At 43.2% G+C, this 19,136-nt stretch overlaps 1 protein-coding gene across 3 annotated transcripts; it reads right to left on the minus strand.

Moving 5' to 3' along the window:
* Nucleotides 1–771: 771 nt before the first annotated feature.
* On the minus strand, nt 772–18,333 carry ZNF35 (zinc finger protein 35). Of its 3 annotated transcripts, XR_006885231.1 has the most exons (5): nt 16,116–18,333; nt 12,940–13,258; nt 11,408–11,552; nt 3,467–5,842; nt 772–1,763 (listed from the first exon to the last, which is right to left on the minus strand). XR_006885231.1 is itself a non-coding variant. In XM_046639106.1 (4 exons), the coding sequence occupies exons 2-4, from the start codon at nt 13,129–13,131 to the stop codon at nt 4,596–4,598; spliced, it is 1,584 nt and encodes a 527-aa protein (XP_046495062.1). In that variant the 5' UTR covers nt 13,132–13,255; nt 16,116–18,333; the 3' UTR covers nt 772–4,595. The 3 variants fall into 3 exon arrangements, 2 of the variants coding, with proteins under 2 accessions (XP_046495062.1, XP_046495052.1); XM_046639106.1 differs by having other exon boundaries at nt 772–5,842; nt 12,940–13,255; XM_046639096.1 differs by having other exon boundaries at nt 772–5,842.
* Between the last annotated feature and the right edge of the window lie 803 nt (nt 18,334–19,136).

Here is a 19,136-nt window from a genome sequence, read left to right on the forward strand (position 1 = left end):
ACTTCGAAGCATAAAGTAAAACTCTGGATACATATCCTATCATGCTATTCTATACTTCTAAATATGCCCTTGGCCATAGGGCAGTCTGACGTTTCCCAGAGACAGGACTTGAACCAAATCTTAAAAGGAGCCTAAGGTTAGGCAAAGTAGATGGGGGCTGGGTAGGGAGTGGCGGTGAGGTATCACAGGCAGCAAGGATGGTGTGAGCAAAGGCACAGAGAAGAGCAAGCACACACTTCAAGGCTGCAGTAAAAGGTGCACAGGAAATGGAGAGAAGGTTGGAGATTATGAAATTTAGTAAATCACATTAAGTGATCCAGACATTTTCCCCATGACAGACATGAAATGAGGGTTCGGTAGACTTTATTTACCTTGGCACCCCAGGTTCTAGCACCATGTTTGCCGCAAAGAGAGTGCCTAGTAAGTATTTTTGTAATGAACAAATCATATATAGAAAGCCAGAAATGTCTGCTGTGTTTCCAGTCTGGGTGCCCCAAGTGGTGGGAATAATGCCATTTGCTGAGGGAGGGAACCCATGAAATGCAAGATTTAAAAGGATGCGTGTCTAGGCAACATCCTTACAGAGACTGTACTCTGATCTCATTTTTTAAAAATGTCACTGGTTGGGCTGGGGCGGTGGCACAGTGGTTAAGTTCACACACTCTGCTTCAGTGGCCTGGGGTTTGCGGGTTCAGATCCCGAGTGCGGACCTGTACACCGCTCATCAAGCCATGCTGTGGTAGTGTGCCACATATAAAATAGAGGAATGGGCACAGATGTTAGCTCAGCGACTATCTTCCTTAAGCAAAAAGAGCAGGATTGGCAATAGATGTTAAGCTCAGGGCCAATCTTCCTCACCGGGGGAAAAAAAAAGTCACTGGCGATTATGTGGTGCATCCCCAGGTGAGAATTTAGGCCCTAGAAGATCCTTGGATTGGCTCTGGGGAGCCTATATGCCCCCACAAACGAGCACAAAACTGAATGTACAATCTGTATTTCTCCAGGAGAGGAGCCACAACCTTTATCAGATTCCCAAAGGGGCTGTAACTCTAGAAAGCTTAGGCACACTGGATGGAGGAGCAAGTGGAGAAAACAATGGATGTGGGAGGACAACTGCCTCAGCAAGGGAGGGAAGGGACCCAGAACACAGAGAAAGGATGAGCTTTGCCCAAAGACACCTCTTCCTGAGCCTGGAGGAATTCACGCCCATTGAGAGGGTGTGTGTTCGTGAAGAATCTCTTCTCTGTGTTCTGTGTGTGTGTGTTGATGAAATCTCTCCCCCATACTCCCAATGCACATACACGATTTCATTATTACTTTTGCATCCCTGTGCTCCACTTAACACACATCTGTTGGTCTCATTTGAGAGTAAGGACAGACTTCTTGACTCTACCCTTAATGCCCACTGTTAGCCCTGGCTCTTTGACAGCCAAAACTCTGATAGTTCTTGGCAACTTACAAAAACGGGGTTTCAAAGTTCCCGTCCATTTCTAGCAAGCCCAGCCAAGGCAGGAGGGAGATGACCCAAAGGAAAAGGAAAACCAAGGCCAACTCTGACAACAAGGGGTAGTCACTCTTCCCCTATCCGAAACCATGAAGAAAAAGAAGGCTTGTAATTTATTTTGAGGGCTGGAATTGGACTGGGAGGAAGAGTTGTTATTAGCTGGGGAAGGATCTCATCCATCTAGTAATCCACCAGGCTCACACGATTTGTGCAGGACTGGGGGTCCTGAACCTGGGTGCAGGTTTGTGGAAACCCAGACCTGGAGATGAAATACAAGCAGAAATGTAAAAAGCCATTTTGTTGAATGAGGAACATAAAAGCACATTATGTAAAATTTAGTTTGCTTATATAAAATGTTTGGTATATTCACTTAAAATACAGATAAAATAAGTTAGGTCACAGAATCCTAACAGCCAAGGGTTGGCAGAGGCACAGAAGGACCCCCAGTGCAGCCAATGTGGTTAGTGTCCTGTTCTACTGAAACCACACAGAACACATTCCCCATCCAGATCCTTATACTGGAGCTCCCCTCTCCACCTCTGATGGCACATATTCCTGGTCTACAGGCTTTACTTGACTGCAGCGGCTCACTACCTTGGCTGCATATTAGATTCCCTTCCGGAGTAATAAAAAATACTGAGGGCTGGGAAGAGAAAAACTTTAAAGTGCCCTAGGTGATTCTAACATGCAGCCAAGGTTGAAAACCACTGCTTTACTGCAAGGTTGGGTCAGCGATTCCCAAACCTAGCTTTATATCATAATTACCTGGGTAGCTTTTCTGAACCACATATGAATGGAAATCTTTATCCAGGAAATCACAATCATCCTTGACTGAGAATTCAATTATGGGGATGAATATACATGAAGCTAAAATAGCTTAACTGCCTTAATGGTCATAAATCCTAGCTAATATCTTTCAGCACAGCATACTTCTAGCCTCTTGGTGGGTCAAGGTCACTAGTTTATCCCAAATTTTCAGATCTGCTCTCCCTCTCTTATGAGCTTCCTGATCATGCAGGAAGAAAAACTTCACTTGTTCCCAGTCTCAGCAGAGATACATGTTGTTATCTTCAGGTCTCTCCAATCTCAGACGGGGGAGAGGAACAGTCACTGTCAGGGTCAGTGAGGGCATGACCATTTTTGATTCTTACTTTTGAATCCCACTGATTTCTTGTACTTGTGTCTGTATGATTTAGAGGGAAACTGGGTAAAAAAAGTTGCACGTGCTTTGAGGAAAAACTGTAGTTGAAGGGGAAAAAAGGTTAAGAGGAAATTAAGCTTTCCTGTCTGCCTTCCCTATGTGACAGTGCTCTGTAAACTACAAACACAATGTTGATTAACAGTCTTGTAGAAATGAGGCAATAAATGCATGGGACTTCTGCACAAGAGCTGCACCAGACTATTTATCACCAGGTGTGGCATTTACAATAAATGCTCCTGCAGGCTGAGAGATGGGTGGAGAGAGAGATCCAGAAATCAGGAGACTCAAATTCCAGTCTGAGATTTGCTGCTTGCTAGTCACACTGACTAAGGCACACCCCCAAATCTGTCATCATAGCTTCCTCACCAGAAAAGGAGACTACGTGCCCCTTTCTCAGGCTCTCCACAGATTTGCGTGGGGTTACAGGTGGTTCGACAAACAACATGGTGGAACAAAGAGAACCTGGATTTAGGTCCTAAATTTGAATATAAGCTGTCACTTGTTACTTGGCCTGGTGTTAACTGACCACTCTCAGGTAAATGGGGCAAACACTGCTTCTGTTCTAAGGATCAAGGTAACAATCTATGTGAAAGCATGAGATAAGTGCTGGGTATCATGATTCTATACACGAAGGTACACAAAGAAAGAATACAGTTCTATATAAATACAAGGCAATATTATCACATAACTCTACCTATTGCATAGTTTTATAAATCATTTTTTCCAGGAGTAAAGGCTCAATGGTAACAAAGGTATCTTACCGTAGCCAGTTTCTTCATCCCTCTAAAAGTTTTCATATTCCAATATCTTTGACCTTCTCGAAAAAAAGAAATTAAGACTTAGGAATCCCACTCTGCCTCCCCCTTCTCCCTTCATTTCCCTCTTTGGTCCTCTAAGAATTAGAAGGGCTCCATTATTTGTTCTAAGACCATCCAGAAAGGGAGAATGACACCCAAACAGAGCCCCCTGGCTGGGCCTGAGCAGAAGGAGAGCAGAGACAAGATGGGCATGCCTCTAGGCAAGCTTTATTCTTTGACTCCTCTGTCTGGGAAGCAGGCTGTTATGGGCATCTCACTCCAGTGGAATGCAATGGAAATCAGGGCTTATTTGGAGTGTTGTTGGTCTTAGCAAACGAATCAAGCCCAGCAGCATTTGTGGCCCCAGTGGGTTGTCTCCGTCAGTCCTCAAGTGCTTGACCATGCAGACTGGGAACAGTCAGAAGAGACTCATCAGAGGTCCCCAGAGCTCTACCATACCAAGGTTCATGAGGTATAGACAATGAGGGAAACGGTTGTTTCTTACTTCTGTCCATTTTAGGAGCAGTAGACGGTTAATAGGTTTTTTTGATTTTTTTAAAATTACCTACGGAATGGAAAGCTTATAAATGTTCATAGGTGAGTTATTGGTGAACTGCTACTCCAAGTGGTTTCCTTAACCAGTCACTGCTTAACCCAAAATACTAGACTACAAGGTTCAAAGCTTCAGAATTCCACTAGGCAGACCTATACCAGTAACCTGCTTGCTGCTCAAGAAATTACCAGAGTTTTAACGAACAAAATTAGGCCAAAAATACCTTTCCCCAAATGGGATCTTTATCACTTAGCTTTGTATGACCCATTTCTAAGAAAGCCACATTCCATTTCAGACTACAGGACCACTTAGGGAAGAGTTAAAAACAAAGTCCTTGCCTTTAGGTACTTAGTGTTCATTTTCTTTAAATTAGCCTCTGAAAAGCTTATCTGGTGTTTTGTGCTGCACTCCTGAAAACTTGTTTTTAAAGACATGGTGGGCCTCATTTTTACAAAGGGGGAAGAAAACAGCAAAGAGTGTCCGATTTGGGGGGTAGTAGGTTATGCTCGATGCCTGGAGGTCTTCCTCTTCCTTTCCTTGTTACTCAACAAGATGGGTTCTGTGGTGCCGCATGAGGTGCGAGTTAGAAATGAAAGCTGCACCACACTTTTCACATTCGTAGGGCTTCTCCCCAGTGTGGGTTCTCTGGTGCACGGTGAGGCTCGACCTCTGCCTGAAGGCCTTGCCACACTCATTGCATGTGTACGGTTTTTCCCCATTATGGATTCTCTGATGAATAAGCAGGTAGGAGCTGCATGTGAAGGCCTTCCCGCACTCATTACACACATAAGGAAGGTCTCCACTGTGAATCCTCTGGTGCACAATAAGGCAAGAGAGTTGACTGAAGGCTTTTCCACACTCGCTGCAGTCATAAGGTTTCTCTGCAGTGTGAATTCTCTGGTGCACAATAAGGTGAGAAAAACAACTAAATGCTTTTCCACACTCTTTACACTCATATGGCTTCTCACCGGTATGGCTTCGCTGATGCACAATAAGATTTGCACTCTGGGTGAAGGCTTTGCCACAATCATTACAGGCAAAGGGCTTCTCACCAGTGTGGATCCTCTGGTGGACAATGAGGTTTGAGCTCCGAGTAAATGTTTTCCCACACTCGTTGCATTCATAGCATTTTTCTGTAATGTGGACTTTCTGGTGCCGAGCAAGTTGTGAGCTATAACTGAAGGCTTTCTCACATTCACTGCACTTAAAGGTTTTTTCTAAGGAGTGTATTTTTTGATGTACAGTCAGATTTGAACTCTGAGTGAAGGCTTTCCCACACTTTGAACAAACATACGGTTTCTGTCCAGTGTGGATTCGCTGATGCACAACAAGGTTTGCACTCTGAATGAAGGCCTTCCCACACTCATGACATTCGAAGGGTTTCTCCCCAGTGTGGATGCGCTGGTGCACTACCAGGTTCGCACTCTGACTAAAGCCTTTCCCACACACGCTACATGTGAAAGGTTTCTGCCCAGGCTGGCTTTTCTGATTTCTACCAGGGCCAGAACTAAGGCTGTATTTTTCCCCAGATTTCTGAAATTTCTGGTCTTCTTCTTCTTTGAAGCTTTCAGGTACATGACAGTCCTTCACTGGCACTTGTTTGAAATCTTTCTTTTCCCTCTTGATTCTCTGCCTCTTTAACACGTTCCCTCTTTCACAGGCTTCTCCTAACTCCGGTCCTTGAAGGTCGACTTTCTGGATTCTTCCTGATATTATGAAGGGTTTTTCTGCTTCATCACATATCTCAGTTTTTGGAACCAGTAACTGTGGCTTCTTGGTTTCAGCACCTGAAACAAGAAACAGAAAATACAAATGTCAGATATTTCTGGCCTAGAAAAAGAATAGGATCATCAAGTCAGAAAGGTCAGGAAGTATGTGACTTCAGCATCTGCAAAATGGCTTCAACAAAGCAAAGAATTCTCTCATGTGTCACCTCTTCTCTGCAGGTTCTTCGGCCAGGTCTGTGCCCTCCCCCAACCTAGAGCAGAATCCACTGACTCATGGACTTTCCAGCACTTTCACTTACCTCCATTAGCCATTTAACACACTGCCTCATGCCAGGGAAGCTGTTTCCAGACAGTTCTCCTACTGGTTGTGTAAGACAGATCTCACAATTCTCACACCGGTTATGGCCTTTCCCAAGGCTTGTCTTCTTATCGTAGCCACTTAGGGTGCATTTGCTTACAACCCTCCAGTTAATCAGGGAGATCTGCTCTCTGTTAACAAACATCTAGGCAACTTAGGCTTTTGTGTATATTGATCCTGGGTATCAAAGAAGGGAATAAACATGGACAGAAAGGGTCATACTGGATGCCAAGAGGGCTACAGCAGCCAAAACTATCTGAAACACTAAGAGGCTGTGCAGCACAGAGGTTAAGAACAGGGACCCTGGAGCGAGACTGCCTGGTTTCAAATCCCTGCTCTGCCACTTACCAGGTGCATAACTTTGGGGTAGTAACTTAACTTCTCTGTGCCTCAGTTTCCTTATCTCTAAAATAGGACAGTAAGACCACAAGAAGATTTACTGAGTTACTCTATGTCAACTATTGAGAACAGCCATGGAGCTCAGTGAGTGGCTCTGTGAGTGTCTGCTGTGACTTCTAACCTGACCAGGGGTGCTGTGGGTCAAAGGGAGGCAGGAGGAAGGATGAACCTTAGGGGATGGGAGTTGATATGATGACAGATGACAATATTAGAAGGGACTGGAAAAGAACATGAACAGAGTAAACAGCTTACCCCTTATGTGAGGAAAGAGCCTAGACTTGTGTCAAGGAAAGGCGACCTTTTTGAGTTAAGCATGAGGCATGGCACAGCCTGCTCCATAATGCCAAAAAAGTATTATGAGAACACGAAAACATCCTGAAGTTTTAAAACTCTTCACTAGTCTCTGGCTGCTCTACATTGCCTCAGAACCCTAATGGTGTCAAAAATGGGTCAGGCAGTCAGGAATATCATAGTTCCTTATGTGTGTCTCCTATCCACCCCCACCACCCTTGACGCTGGAATGTGCACCAGGCAGCCCAGTGTTGCTAGAGTGAACCCATAATAAGCGTTTGTGAATTAAACCAAACTCAGGAAAACTACTCAGATAACGAGGCAAGTGAAATGAGGGCCAGCAGAAGTGGGAGGCAAGCCTGCAGAGGAGGGAGGTACTCCCACTGGTGGTGTCGACTTAGAAGTGAGCAGTAAAGCTGTGAGCTGCAGCAACTGCACAGAGGGAATCCAGCACCCCTAGAACATCCTACTGGCACAGGCGACTCCCACCAATGAGATGTGGGTGCGACAGGAATGTCTCATAGTACAAAGCACTGTGGCGGCAGGGTAGGGAACCAACCCAGTTTGGTAGCCTGGATAGGACGATGGTAATATGAAATTGCATCACAAGCATCAGATAAGACAGACAGTATTGGAGAAAGGGAATGCTGGAGCGCTGGATACAACAGAGCCCCCAATGTGACAACAAAAAGAAATCTGAAGTTCTTTTTCTGGTAATTTCTATTTCTACTCTTCTGATGTCTTTTCTTTTTTTTTTTTTTTTTAAATGGCATTTTTTATTTTTTCCTTTTTCTCCCCAAAGCCCCCCAGTACATAGTTGTGTATTCTTCGTTGTGGGTTCTTCTAGTTGTGGCATGTGGGACGCTGCCTCAGCGTGGTCTGACGAGCAGTGCCATGTCCGCGCCCAGGATTCGAACCAACGAAACACTGGGCCGCCTGCAGTGGAGCGCGCGAACTTAACCACTCGGCCATGGGCCCAGCCCCTCTGATGTCTTTTCTTAATCTATTCCATTCTTCTCCCTGTAGTTTTAACTGTCTTTACATCTTCTTCTCTTCGTTCTTATCTTACTTTTCCCCTACTTTTCCACCTCTTTATCCTACTGCCTCTTCATCTCTCCTTTCCTGGTTTTTATGTAAAAAAATATTTTGTGTGTGAAATATTCTGATCTTTTCCTTGTGTAGTTTCATGTCTTTCTGCTTTTCCCTTTTTTTTTTTGAGGAAGATTAGCCCTGAGCTAACTGCTGTCAATCCTCCTCTTTTTGCTGAGGAAGATTGGCCCTGAGCTAACATCTGCTGCCAATCCTCCTCTTTTCGCTGAGGAAGACTGGCCCTGAGCTAACATCCGTGCCCATCTTCCTCCATTTTATATGTGGGACGCCTACCACAGCATGGCTTGCCAAGGGGTGTAATGTCTGCACCGGGGATCCAAATCGGGGAACCCCGGGCTGCTGAAGCGGAATGTGTGCACTTAACCACTGCACCACTGGGCCGGCCCCTCTTCTGCTTTTCTTTTGATCACTACTTTCTTCTATGTTCTCTACTATTCTTTTTTTTTTCCTGCTTATTTTTCCTCCCCAAATCCCCCCAGTATATCGTTGTATATATATGTATTTTTTTCAGTTCTGGATCCTTCCAGTTGTGCCACATGGGACGCCACCTCAGCGTGGACTGATGAGTGGTGCCACGTCCGCGTCCAGGATCCAAACCGGCAAATCCTTGGGCCGCCGAAGCAGCGCATGCAGACTTAACCACTCGGCCACAGGGCTGGCCCCTCTACTATTCTTCATCACCTACTTCTCATCTTATTTTTCTCCCTTGTAACGTCTCCTTCCGTGCTTTTTTTCACCTCCTCTTTTCCTTTAACCCTCCATCACAGACACTGGGGGCCTCTGATCCCCTACCAAGCATCTCTCCAACAGGAACAAAGTTCAAGAATACTTTAGCCTATAGCTTCACTCTCTCCCTTGACCTCACTCCTGGTCTCCTTACTTTGAGCTTCAGAATATTAAAAAGACATAAAAGATGAAGACCAGTGGGAACTACAGAAGCAATCAGGGCCAATAACAGAAACAACTCCTTGGATTTGCATAATGCCTTATGTCAAAATCATTACAGAACCAGGTACAACTGTGGCGTAGGTCTTAGTGCAGTTGTTACAGAACAGTTTTATCACAAGGATGACATAAGAGCAAGGGTCTTGGCAAGTCCCTCGGGTCTAAGAAAAGGGAATGAAGGATCATCCTGTGTGCTCAAGCTCAAATCTCCTTGGCCAATTAACTGGCCAATAACCTAGGATCTGTACCTTTGCTTGTTTGAGATGGTATTGAGATCCTTTTTGGATCTTGTAGGATTACTGTAACTCTAGGAAAGTACAGAAATAAATATAAAAATAATGAAGAAATAAACCAAGAACGCATTTGTTTTTCAACTAGAGCAAAGGTGCAGTATTAAGTCTTGAATCAAAACTATTTTCCATTCTTTAAAAAAAAGAGCTCTGAAATGCTGTGTGAGTCTGCCTCTTAGCTGGTGACTGCATTCCGAGATATGAAAGGTAATTTGATTTACTAACTTTATAAGTTCAATTCATTAGATTTAGAAAAGCTGTGCGTTCATGAAGATTTTATTATAAGATTTGTAAGTGTGCCTACTTGGGTGTTTGAAATATTTTAAACAATTAGATACATTAAATTTGCAATTTAATATCATTTTTATTTAAGGAAATAAAAATAAGAATTTTTTTTTTCGCTGAAGCAGAATAGCCCTGAGCTAACATCTGTGCCAATCTTCCTCTATTTTGTATGTGGGTTGCTGCCATAGTGTGGCTCTGGTGAGTGGTGTAGATCCATGCCCAGGAACCAAACGTAGGCCGCCAAAGAGGAGGGCACTGAACTTCACCACCACACCATGGGGCTGACCCAGGAAAATTTTTATATGAGGAAATCGATATGTAAGTAAAATGTTTAAAAAATTTAATCTGTAAAACTTGAAGCTTAACTAAACATGAATTAAAGAAAAAGTATGTGTTCTAATTTTTATAAAAATATTTCTAGATGTATAAATGCAACAAAAATCAGTTACACTTAAAAGCTTAAAAACTTGGTTTTAAACGTATAAACTTTAATAAATTTAATATTAATTAATACATAGGAAGCTGCAGATAAAACTCTCAGACCTTACCAACCCAGTAACACATTAAAATTCCCAAGGCACTTTCATATATATGATTTTACCATCAAGATGAAATTATTCTCCTTTACTTGTAGGGGAGATAAAAAAGGGCAAGGCAGTGTCCGATTCAGTGCTGTGTCCCTAGCACCTATCACACTGCCCAGCACACAGGATACAGGCCCCCAACAAACCCTCTATTTATTGAATGAATGCCTCCCAGCTCAGAGAATAGGAAAGGGAGGTCCAGAGTGAGAAAGGACTTGCTCAAGGTCACAGAATTATCAGAGGCAGGGCAACTACACTCAGGTCTCTCTCTTAATTTCTAGAGCTTAGTGTTCCCGCCATTACCTGCTGCTATGGAAATAGCTGGCAGCACAGAAAATAGAAAGGTAAGTCTTGGCTGGGAACAGCAGAGAAGGAAAACAGTGGCCACTTCTGGTCGGTAGATACAGCTGTTGGAGTTAAGACTACGGATGATTGATAAAGCAAGGAAACAGAGAAGAAGTGATAGACAGGGGAATGCACCAGAGAGAATGGAATGGAAAGCAGAAAGCGGGGAACAGAAGCTGCTGAGTTTAGGGAATAATTAAAGAAGAGACAAGAAAATGAAAGGTGGCAATCCTAACCTTCCCCACCACACTAATTTAAGAAAGCGACTTGGTCCACAAGTGACTGAGGAATTGGCTAGGAAGGACGGTGGGTTCAAAACATTCAGGCGCAGCCCTGCACCAGGTGTGCAGAGAATGTAAGTGCCAGAGGGGCCTTGGCAGTCATCCGGGAATCGTTTGTGAAACAGAGGACTCATGGCTACCACATTCTTGATCCACAGTTACCTGTCACTCCTTCATAGGCAAGCTTTCACCATTGCTAGTCAGTCATATCCTGAGGCCCAGCTCAGAGAGAACCAGGTGATAAGCCAGCCATCAGTACCCTCCATGAAGATCTAGCTTTGAACAACATTATGGTTGACACAACTGCTCAAAATCCTCCAGAATTTACATAAAGATCTATGAAATCAGAACATCTCCAGGGTATTTCCTCAAAATTACCAGAAAAGTTGACCCTTCCTATTTTACCTAGCTTCCCTTGCAGGCTCACCAACCTACAATAAACACAAAGCACATAGAGGACAGTATGAATAGATATGAAACTTGCTAAACAATAAATGTGATTAAAAGGTGAATTTGATGTTCACCTGTGTCATCTGGTATCTTGAGACTATATGCAAAATAAGCCACTTCCTGTAACAAATGTACAGGCATCTTTCAGCATTCCTCTATCCGGCTCTCCCTGACATTTTCAACGTCTCAACACTCTGTTGCTTAAGCCTGGTGACCAGACCACCAGTCTCAGAAAAGATTTTGAGAAAGCCCAATGGTCCGATACTAATCAGGGGGTTGAACCTTACCTAAAGAGGTTATGCTCCCATGAGTCTCCAGTATCTCGCTCTTGGCCAGAGGCCCCGGTGATGAGTAGCTGCCAAGGGTTGAAGCAGCAGGTGCCTCCTGCGTTGCTTTCAGGACTACAGCCATGTCCCAGAACATGTTCTGACCCTAGAGATAAGCAGGCACAGGTGGGCTTATGAGGGGATTCTTGGTGGGAAGTGGTGTGACTACAGCTTTAAGGATGGGAACATAAGCACCTATTCCTGGAGGCCACAAAACACACAAATTTTTTAAAACCCCAAACATTAAAAAGACAAAGGAAAAGGAAGACAGAGTCTTCTCTAATCCCCAAGGTGAGTTAGGGAGAGAAGCAAGCCTGCCACCTTCTTCCCTCCCACTTTGATTTCACCTCACTGCACTCCAGCATCCAAAACTAACTTGCTAGTGGGTGTACGACAAGAGAGCATGAGGGAATTTTCCAGAGTAGACTTTTCTGAGGTCTAAAGATCAAAGAAACAAGGTTCTGATCATATTATTACAGAGAGGCTTTGGGAAACCTCAGTCCTCATCTGCCTACTGATGGTAAGGGGTGTGTTGGAAAACATTAAAGACCACAGTATAGGGTGTAGCCTCACTACTCAAAGTGTGGTCCACAGATCAGCAGAATCACCATCACTGAGGAGCCTGTGAGAAGCACAGAATCTCAGACCACACTCCAGACTTCCGGAGTCAGAATCTGCATTTTAATAAGACGGCCCAGTGATTCCTATGAATATGAAAGTTTCAGAAGCACAAGTGAGAGTTATCAAATCCTGACTGGAATCACTCGAAGAGTTTTTTGTTTAATTTTTTCTTTTTATTGAGGTCATAATAGTTTATAACCTTATACGAGTTCAGTTGTACATTATTATTTGTCTATCACCATAAACATGTGCCGCTTTACCCGTCATGGCCACCACCGACCCCCCTTCCCCTCTGGTAACCACTAGTGTGTTCTCTTTGTCCATGTGTTTGTTTATCTGAAGAGTTTTTAAAAAATACAGATGTCTGGGTCCCACTCACAGAGATTCTGATTTAATTGGAATGGATATGGCATGGGCATCACAATTTTATAAAAAGCTCACCAGGTAATTCTTTGTAGCAAAGTTTGAGAGCGATTGGTTTATAGAAAGTACTGAATGTCACATCAATCAGAAGAGAATGCTTCTATTACAGTCATGCACCAGATAACAGTGATCTGGTCAACAACACACTGCATATATGATGGTCCCATCAGGGTAGTACCATACAGGCTAAGTGTGTAGTAGGCTATACCATCTAGGTTTGTGTAAGTACACTATGATGTTCGCACATGATGAAATCACCTAACGAAGCACTTTTCAGAATGTATTCCTGTTGTTAAGCAAGACATGACTGTATATTCCGAAGGACTAAAGGCCAGAGCCCTAGCCAGGAAACAAGACTCCAGGTGCGGAAGCAGAGGGACAGAGTCCCCTCTGAAACCACCGGAGGCCTTCAGATCCCCCTCCCTCCTTCCTCTCAGACCACTACTTACCTTTCCCTCCTGTTCTGATACATCAAGGCCTGTCTGAGGACCCTCCCCAGTGGCCCAGACTTTGATGTTCTCAGAGTGCACTTGTTGGCTGGATGCCTGACCTAGGTAGTTTTCCTCCTCTTCCTCCTCCTTTTTCACTGTCACTAGGCCCCAAGGGGCTAGGGCCATGGCCTCTCTCAATTCTGCAGTCATCTTCTCTCCCCAGCAGGGAAACTCCTATAGCTGGGGGCTGCCCAACACAGGTCAAGCCCCATCTAATCTTTAAGGTTCAAAATCTTCTTCTTGAGTTTATTCCCAGGACTAGGATGAGTATTGTCTACTGAGAAATCAGAAAACATTGTTAGCACCAAGCAGAGGTTTGCCTACATGTCACTAAGCCCACTAGCCAACTTCACCAGGGCCTGGGCAGTGGCCACAGTAACACAAGGTCTACTCCACTCCTCCCTAATAGGATGGAAGGGGCTGGACTGTAAACATGCAATCTGTCCCAGTAGTAATCACATTACAAACAGCTTTATATAACGTTTATTGATTTTTTTTCCTGATTATAAAGATAATATATTTTTACTGTAATAACTTGAAAACTACAAAAAATGATTAAGAAAAACCATTCGTGGGGCCAGCCCTGTGGCCGAGTGGTTAAGTTTGTGCACTCCACTTCGGAGGCCCAGGGTTTCGCCAGTTCGGATCCTGGGCGCAGACACGGCACCGCTCATCAAGCCATGCTGAGGCGGCATCCCACACAGCAGAGCCAGAAGGACCTACAACTACAATATACAACTATGTACCAGGGGACTTTGGGGAGAATGAAAAAAAAAGAAAAAGAAGATTTGTAACAGCTGTTAGCTCAGGTGCCAATCTTTAAAACACAAAAAAAGAAAAATCACCCCTGGTCTACCTAAAAAGAGATTAACCACTGTATACCGTAGAATTTAAGATATTTCTTTTAAGGGAAAACTTCCAACCTCACTGACAATTGTGACTTAATAAACTTTTTGTTTTTAACCAGGGAGATACATATTCTCACAATTATCATCACTTTTTTTTAAGAAGGAATATTACAACACAAAGTTTTGTTTTTTTTTTATCATCAAGGATACACTATTGTGTATTGAATGAAAGAATCTCAAGAAAAAGTCTGGGAGTCTAGAACGAACATGTTAGAGGTGATCATCCCTGGGTGATGTAATTACAATTTTTCCCTGGGTGATGTAATTACAATTTTGAGGTTCTTTTTGTTTGATTTTTACATTTTCCATTTCTTCCAAATGTCTTGTGAGATCAAGTATTACTCTTAAGATAAAAAAAGATTTTTCATATTGCCATTTTTTTTCTTTTGAGGAATATTAGCCCTGAGCTAACATCTGCCGCCAATCCTCTTCTTTTTGCTGAGGAAGACTGGCCCTCTTCCTATACTTTCTATGTGGGATGCCTCCCACAGCATGGCTTGCCAAGCAGTGCCGTGTCCGCACCCGGGATCCAAACCGGAGAACCCCTGGGCCGCTGAAGTAGAATGCGAGAACTCAACCACTGCGCCACTGGGCTGGCCCCCATGTTGCCATTCTTCATGCATATCAGTTTTAGTAGCAACATAATAATCTATGGTGCTAATTAACTGTCATTCTCATTGAAAAAGGACAGAGTAATACAGAAATATACAGAATTAAATATATGTTCCCTTATACACTGACCTGTAATCAGTTACATATGCAGAGTAATTAGTTATCAGTTATCAGCGTTTTCTCTGCATTTCCATACACATATGTACATCTTCATAAGTACTACTTATTTTCCAAAAACATACATTAGATCACACTAGTACATTATTCATCAACCTGCACGGTTTGTTTTTTGAACTCAATTTCCACACTGCACAATCGTCTATGTTTCAATATAAGTACATATAGAGCTACCTCATTCTGGCATAATGTTCTAAATTATAGCTATATTACAATTTACTTAACCATCCTCTATTTGTGAACCATTGCTTTAGCAAAAGGAGTTTTCAGTTTCTTTTCTTTTCTTTTTTTTAAAAGACTGGCACTGAGCTAACATCTGTTGCCAATCTTTTTTTTTTCCTTCTCCCCAAAGCCCCCCAGCACATAGTTGTATATTCTATTTGTAGGTCCTTTCAGTTCTGCTATGTGGGACGCCGCCTCAGCATGGCCTGCTGAGCGGTGCTAGGTCTGTGCCCAGGATCCAAACTGGCGAAACCCTTAACAACTTGGCCATGGGGCCGGCCTACCAGCTTATTTTCTTAATAACAATTAATGTTAAAAGTTTTCTGTGCAAGTAGTTTCTTCTTCTGCTGAATTATCCCTTTAGAATAGAGGAATTACTGGTTGAAGGATTTTACGGTTGACACATATTGCCAAAATGCTTTCTACAAGCACCACACCAAATCACAGCACCACCAACTTAACAGAACCCCTTAGTCATAGCCAAGCCAGCAGGCTTTTGTTGTTTTTTAAAAAATTTGTGAGCAAAGTAATTTTACCATTTTGGTTGATTATGAAGAGAGAGAAAATTTTCTATTCCCTTTTAGATGTTTTAGTAGGAAAAAAGGGCTAAATTTTATTAAGTACTCTTTTCTTGCCATTGAAGTAATCACGTACTTTTTTCCTTTGTTAACTTACTGACAACTTATTGTACACACTGAATTTCTTGAGTAACGCAATACTTTCATTCCTGCAACAAATTTTAATTCTGGAGGATTCTTCTTTCCATGACTAGCTTAATTTTACCAGGTGGGAGGGCCCTTAACACTCGTTTCACCTGTGTACATGCAAGACTGCCTACTGTGAGTACTGTCATCAGACTGCTGATCAAACTCAAATTGGCCCCCAGCCCCAGGCAGCCCAGAGTCCCCCTACCAAGGGCTTCCCTTTCAATGTCCCTTCCCTATTTCCAAATGTGGCAACTCATCTCCTCTACCTCACGGCCCCACGTAGCCCTGCTTCCGGGGTCAGCACGGCCCCTGGGGCGGTCTGCGTCCAACCTTTCCCGGGCCAGGGAAGCTGCGGTGGGCGGCAGCCGGGTTTCCTAGGTTGTGCGCACGGAGCCGCCCCCGGACACACAGAGCTGGGGTCCCCGAGAAGAGGACACGGCGAGCCGCCCCTGGAACGGCCCCTCCCGCACCCCAGACCTTCGCGCCGACTCCCACCACCCCCGCTCACCGTGCGCCGCACAGAAGCCCGGCCGGGGACCCCGGGCTCCAGAGCAGGAGGCCGGCAGGCCGGATTCCCCGCGCCTACCGGCGCGAGAACAATGACCGGACAGGAAGTGCCTCGGCAGGGCTTCCGGCTCTCCAAGTCGCCAGACCGGCCTCTCTAGGAATCTCGGAGGTGCTTTCTTCTCGATGGGTGTCCAATGTCGCTCCGGACCAGGGATGGGAGCAGCAGCGTTCAGGTGGGCTGTGGCCCTGAGCCTCAGGGAGAGGGGCATCCCCAGGCTGCGCAGGGGCAGTTAAACAAGGCGCGGACCCCGGAGCCTGAAGCTACAAAGCATTAATCTGTGGAAAGACCTGATTATTTTGCCCCAAACGTTTTATTTTGAAAATATCAAACGGTACAGAAAAGTTGAAAGAATGGTACAATGAATACCTGTATCCTCCATCTAGATTCAACAATTAACACTGCTACGTTTGCCTTCTCTCTCTAAACATACTGAAAAACATGTTTTTGAAAGTTGTGAACATCAAAACACTTCATTACAAATACCTTAATATGCATCTTTTAATAATAAAAATTCTCCAAACTAATGACCTGTAATGATTACAGGTCAGAAAACTAACAATAATTCCCTAATATAATCTAATATCTAGTCATAGTCAAGTTTCCCCAACTGTCCTAAAACATACATTTCATAATTTTGTTTTCCCAAATCAGTTTCACACACTGCATTTGGTTATGGCTCTTCAGCTTTCTTTTTTTACTTTTTATTTTGAACTTATAGATTCACAGGAAGTTGCAAAGGTGCTACCTTTCACTTTTCCCCAATGGGTACATCTTACATAATTACAGTTTAATATAAAAATCAAGAAACGGACATTGGTACAATGTGTGTGTATACTTCTATGTCATTTCATCACGTGTGGATCTGTGTAACCACCGCCACAATCAAGATACACAACTGTTGCAACATCACAAAGACCTCTCTAGCCCTACCACTCCCTTTCCCCTCGCTCCCTCCCACCATCCCCAACCTCAGGCAACCGCTAATCTGTTTTTCAATCTCTATAGTTTTGCCATTTTAGAATATTAAATAAATGGAATCATACAGTATATGACCTTTTGATATTGGACTTTTTCACTCAACGTAATTCTCTTGAAATTCACTTGACTCAATGCAGGTATCAATTGGTCATTCCATTTTACTGCAGAGTACTACTGCAGAGTAATATAAATCCATGATGTAGATATACCACACTTGTTTTAACCACCTGTTGAATGATATCTGGGTTACTTACAGATTTTGACTATTACAAATAAAACTGCTGTGAACACTCATGTACAGGTTTTTGTGGGAACATAAGCTTTCATTTCTCTGGAATAAATGCTAAAGAGTGCCAGTACTGGGTCATATGGTAAGTGCATGGCTGGTTTTCTAAGAAACTATCCAACTATTTCTCAGAGTGGCCTTACCGCTTAAGATTCCTGGCAACATATGAGACTGTTTCTCTGCATTTTTAAAGCATCTGGTGTTAACATTTTTTAAGCTATTCTGATAGGTGTGCAGTGATTTTTAACTTGCTTTTCCCTAATGGCTAATAATGTTGAACATCTTTTCATTTACTTGCCATCTATACTTCGGTGACATGTCTGTTCATGTCTTTTGCCCATTTTCCAATTGGATCCATTCATTACTGTTGAGTTTTAGAATTCTTTGTATAGTCTACATAGAAATCCTGTGTTGGATATATCATTTGCAAATATTTCCTCCCAGTCTGTAACATCTTCTCATCTTCTTAGAAGAGTCTTTTGCAGAGCAAATTAATTTTGATGAAGCTTAATTTATCTTTTTTTCCTTTTATGGAAATGCTTTTGATATGTCTAAGATATGTGTTCACTTAGTTTTAGTTCCTAAATTTTTTTTCCCTATGGATATCCAATTGGTCCAGCAGCATTTGTTGAAAAGGTTATGTCTCCTCTACTCAATTGCTTTTGCACCTTTGTAAAAAATCAAATGGGCATTTGTGTGTGTCTATTCCTGTCTTAGTATCTTATGCCTCTTTAATCTCTCTTAAAAACAAGCCCCCTCATCCACTTTATACTTTTCCCTATGGAAATTTCTTACATACACAAAGCAGAGAACAGTACAATGGACTCTCAATATTAATCCAGCTTCAACAATTATCACCCCTCCTCCTTTTTCATTGTAATATCTTTTTTATTTTTAAAAATTTTTCCTTCTTCTCTCCAAAGTCCCCCAGTACATACTTGTGTATTTTAATTGTGGGTCCTTCTAGTTGTGGCATGTGGGACGCTACCTCATCATTGCTTGAAGGGCAGTGCTAGGTCTGTGCCCAGGATCCAAACTGGCAAAACAATGGGCTTCCAAAGCGGAGTGCACAACCTTAACCCCTCAGCCACGGGGCCAGCCTCTCATTGTACTATCTTTCTGAAGAATCCAATGCAGTTTTTTTTTTTTTGGAGGAAGATTAGCCCTGAGCTAACTACTGCCAATCTTCCTCTTGTTGCTGAGGAAGACTGGCCCTGAGCTAACATCCATGCCCATCTTCCTCTACTTTATATGTGGGACGCCTACCACAGTATGGCTTTTGCCAAGCGGTGCCATGTCCACACCCAGGATCCAAACCGGGAAACCCCAGGCCACAGAGAAGCCAAACGTGCAAACTTAGCCGCTGCGCCCCCAGGCCTGCCCCTGCAGTTTTCTTATACAGTATCCCATGTCCTAAATTTGTTTCTCATGGTGTCATTTATCTTGTTCCTCTGCTTCTGTATTTCCTGTAAACTGGCAACTAGGTCTAAGAAACTTGATAAATTCAGATTATACTTTTGGCTTATTCCATCACATGAGGCAGCACATTATGTGGGTTGTCCTAGTCTTAGTGATGTTACATTTTGTTAATTGGTTAAGAGGTAAATGCCAGCTTTCTCTCTGGTAAGGTACGTCTTTCCTTTTGTAATTATTACGTAATCTGGAGTGATTCTTCCACAGCATGGATATAAAGCATG

The sequence above is a fragment of the Equus quagga genome, chromosome 1, assembly GCF_021613505.1.
Source record: "Equus quagga isolate Etosha38 chromosome 1, UCLA_HA_Equagga_1.0, whole genome shotgun sequence".
Lineage (NCBI taxonomy): Eukaryota > Metazoa > Chordata > Mammalia > Perissodactyla > Equidae > Equus > Equus quagga.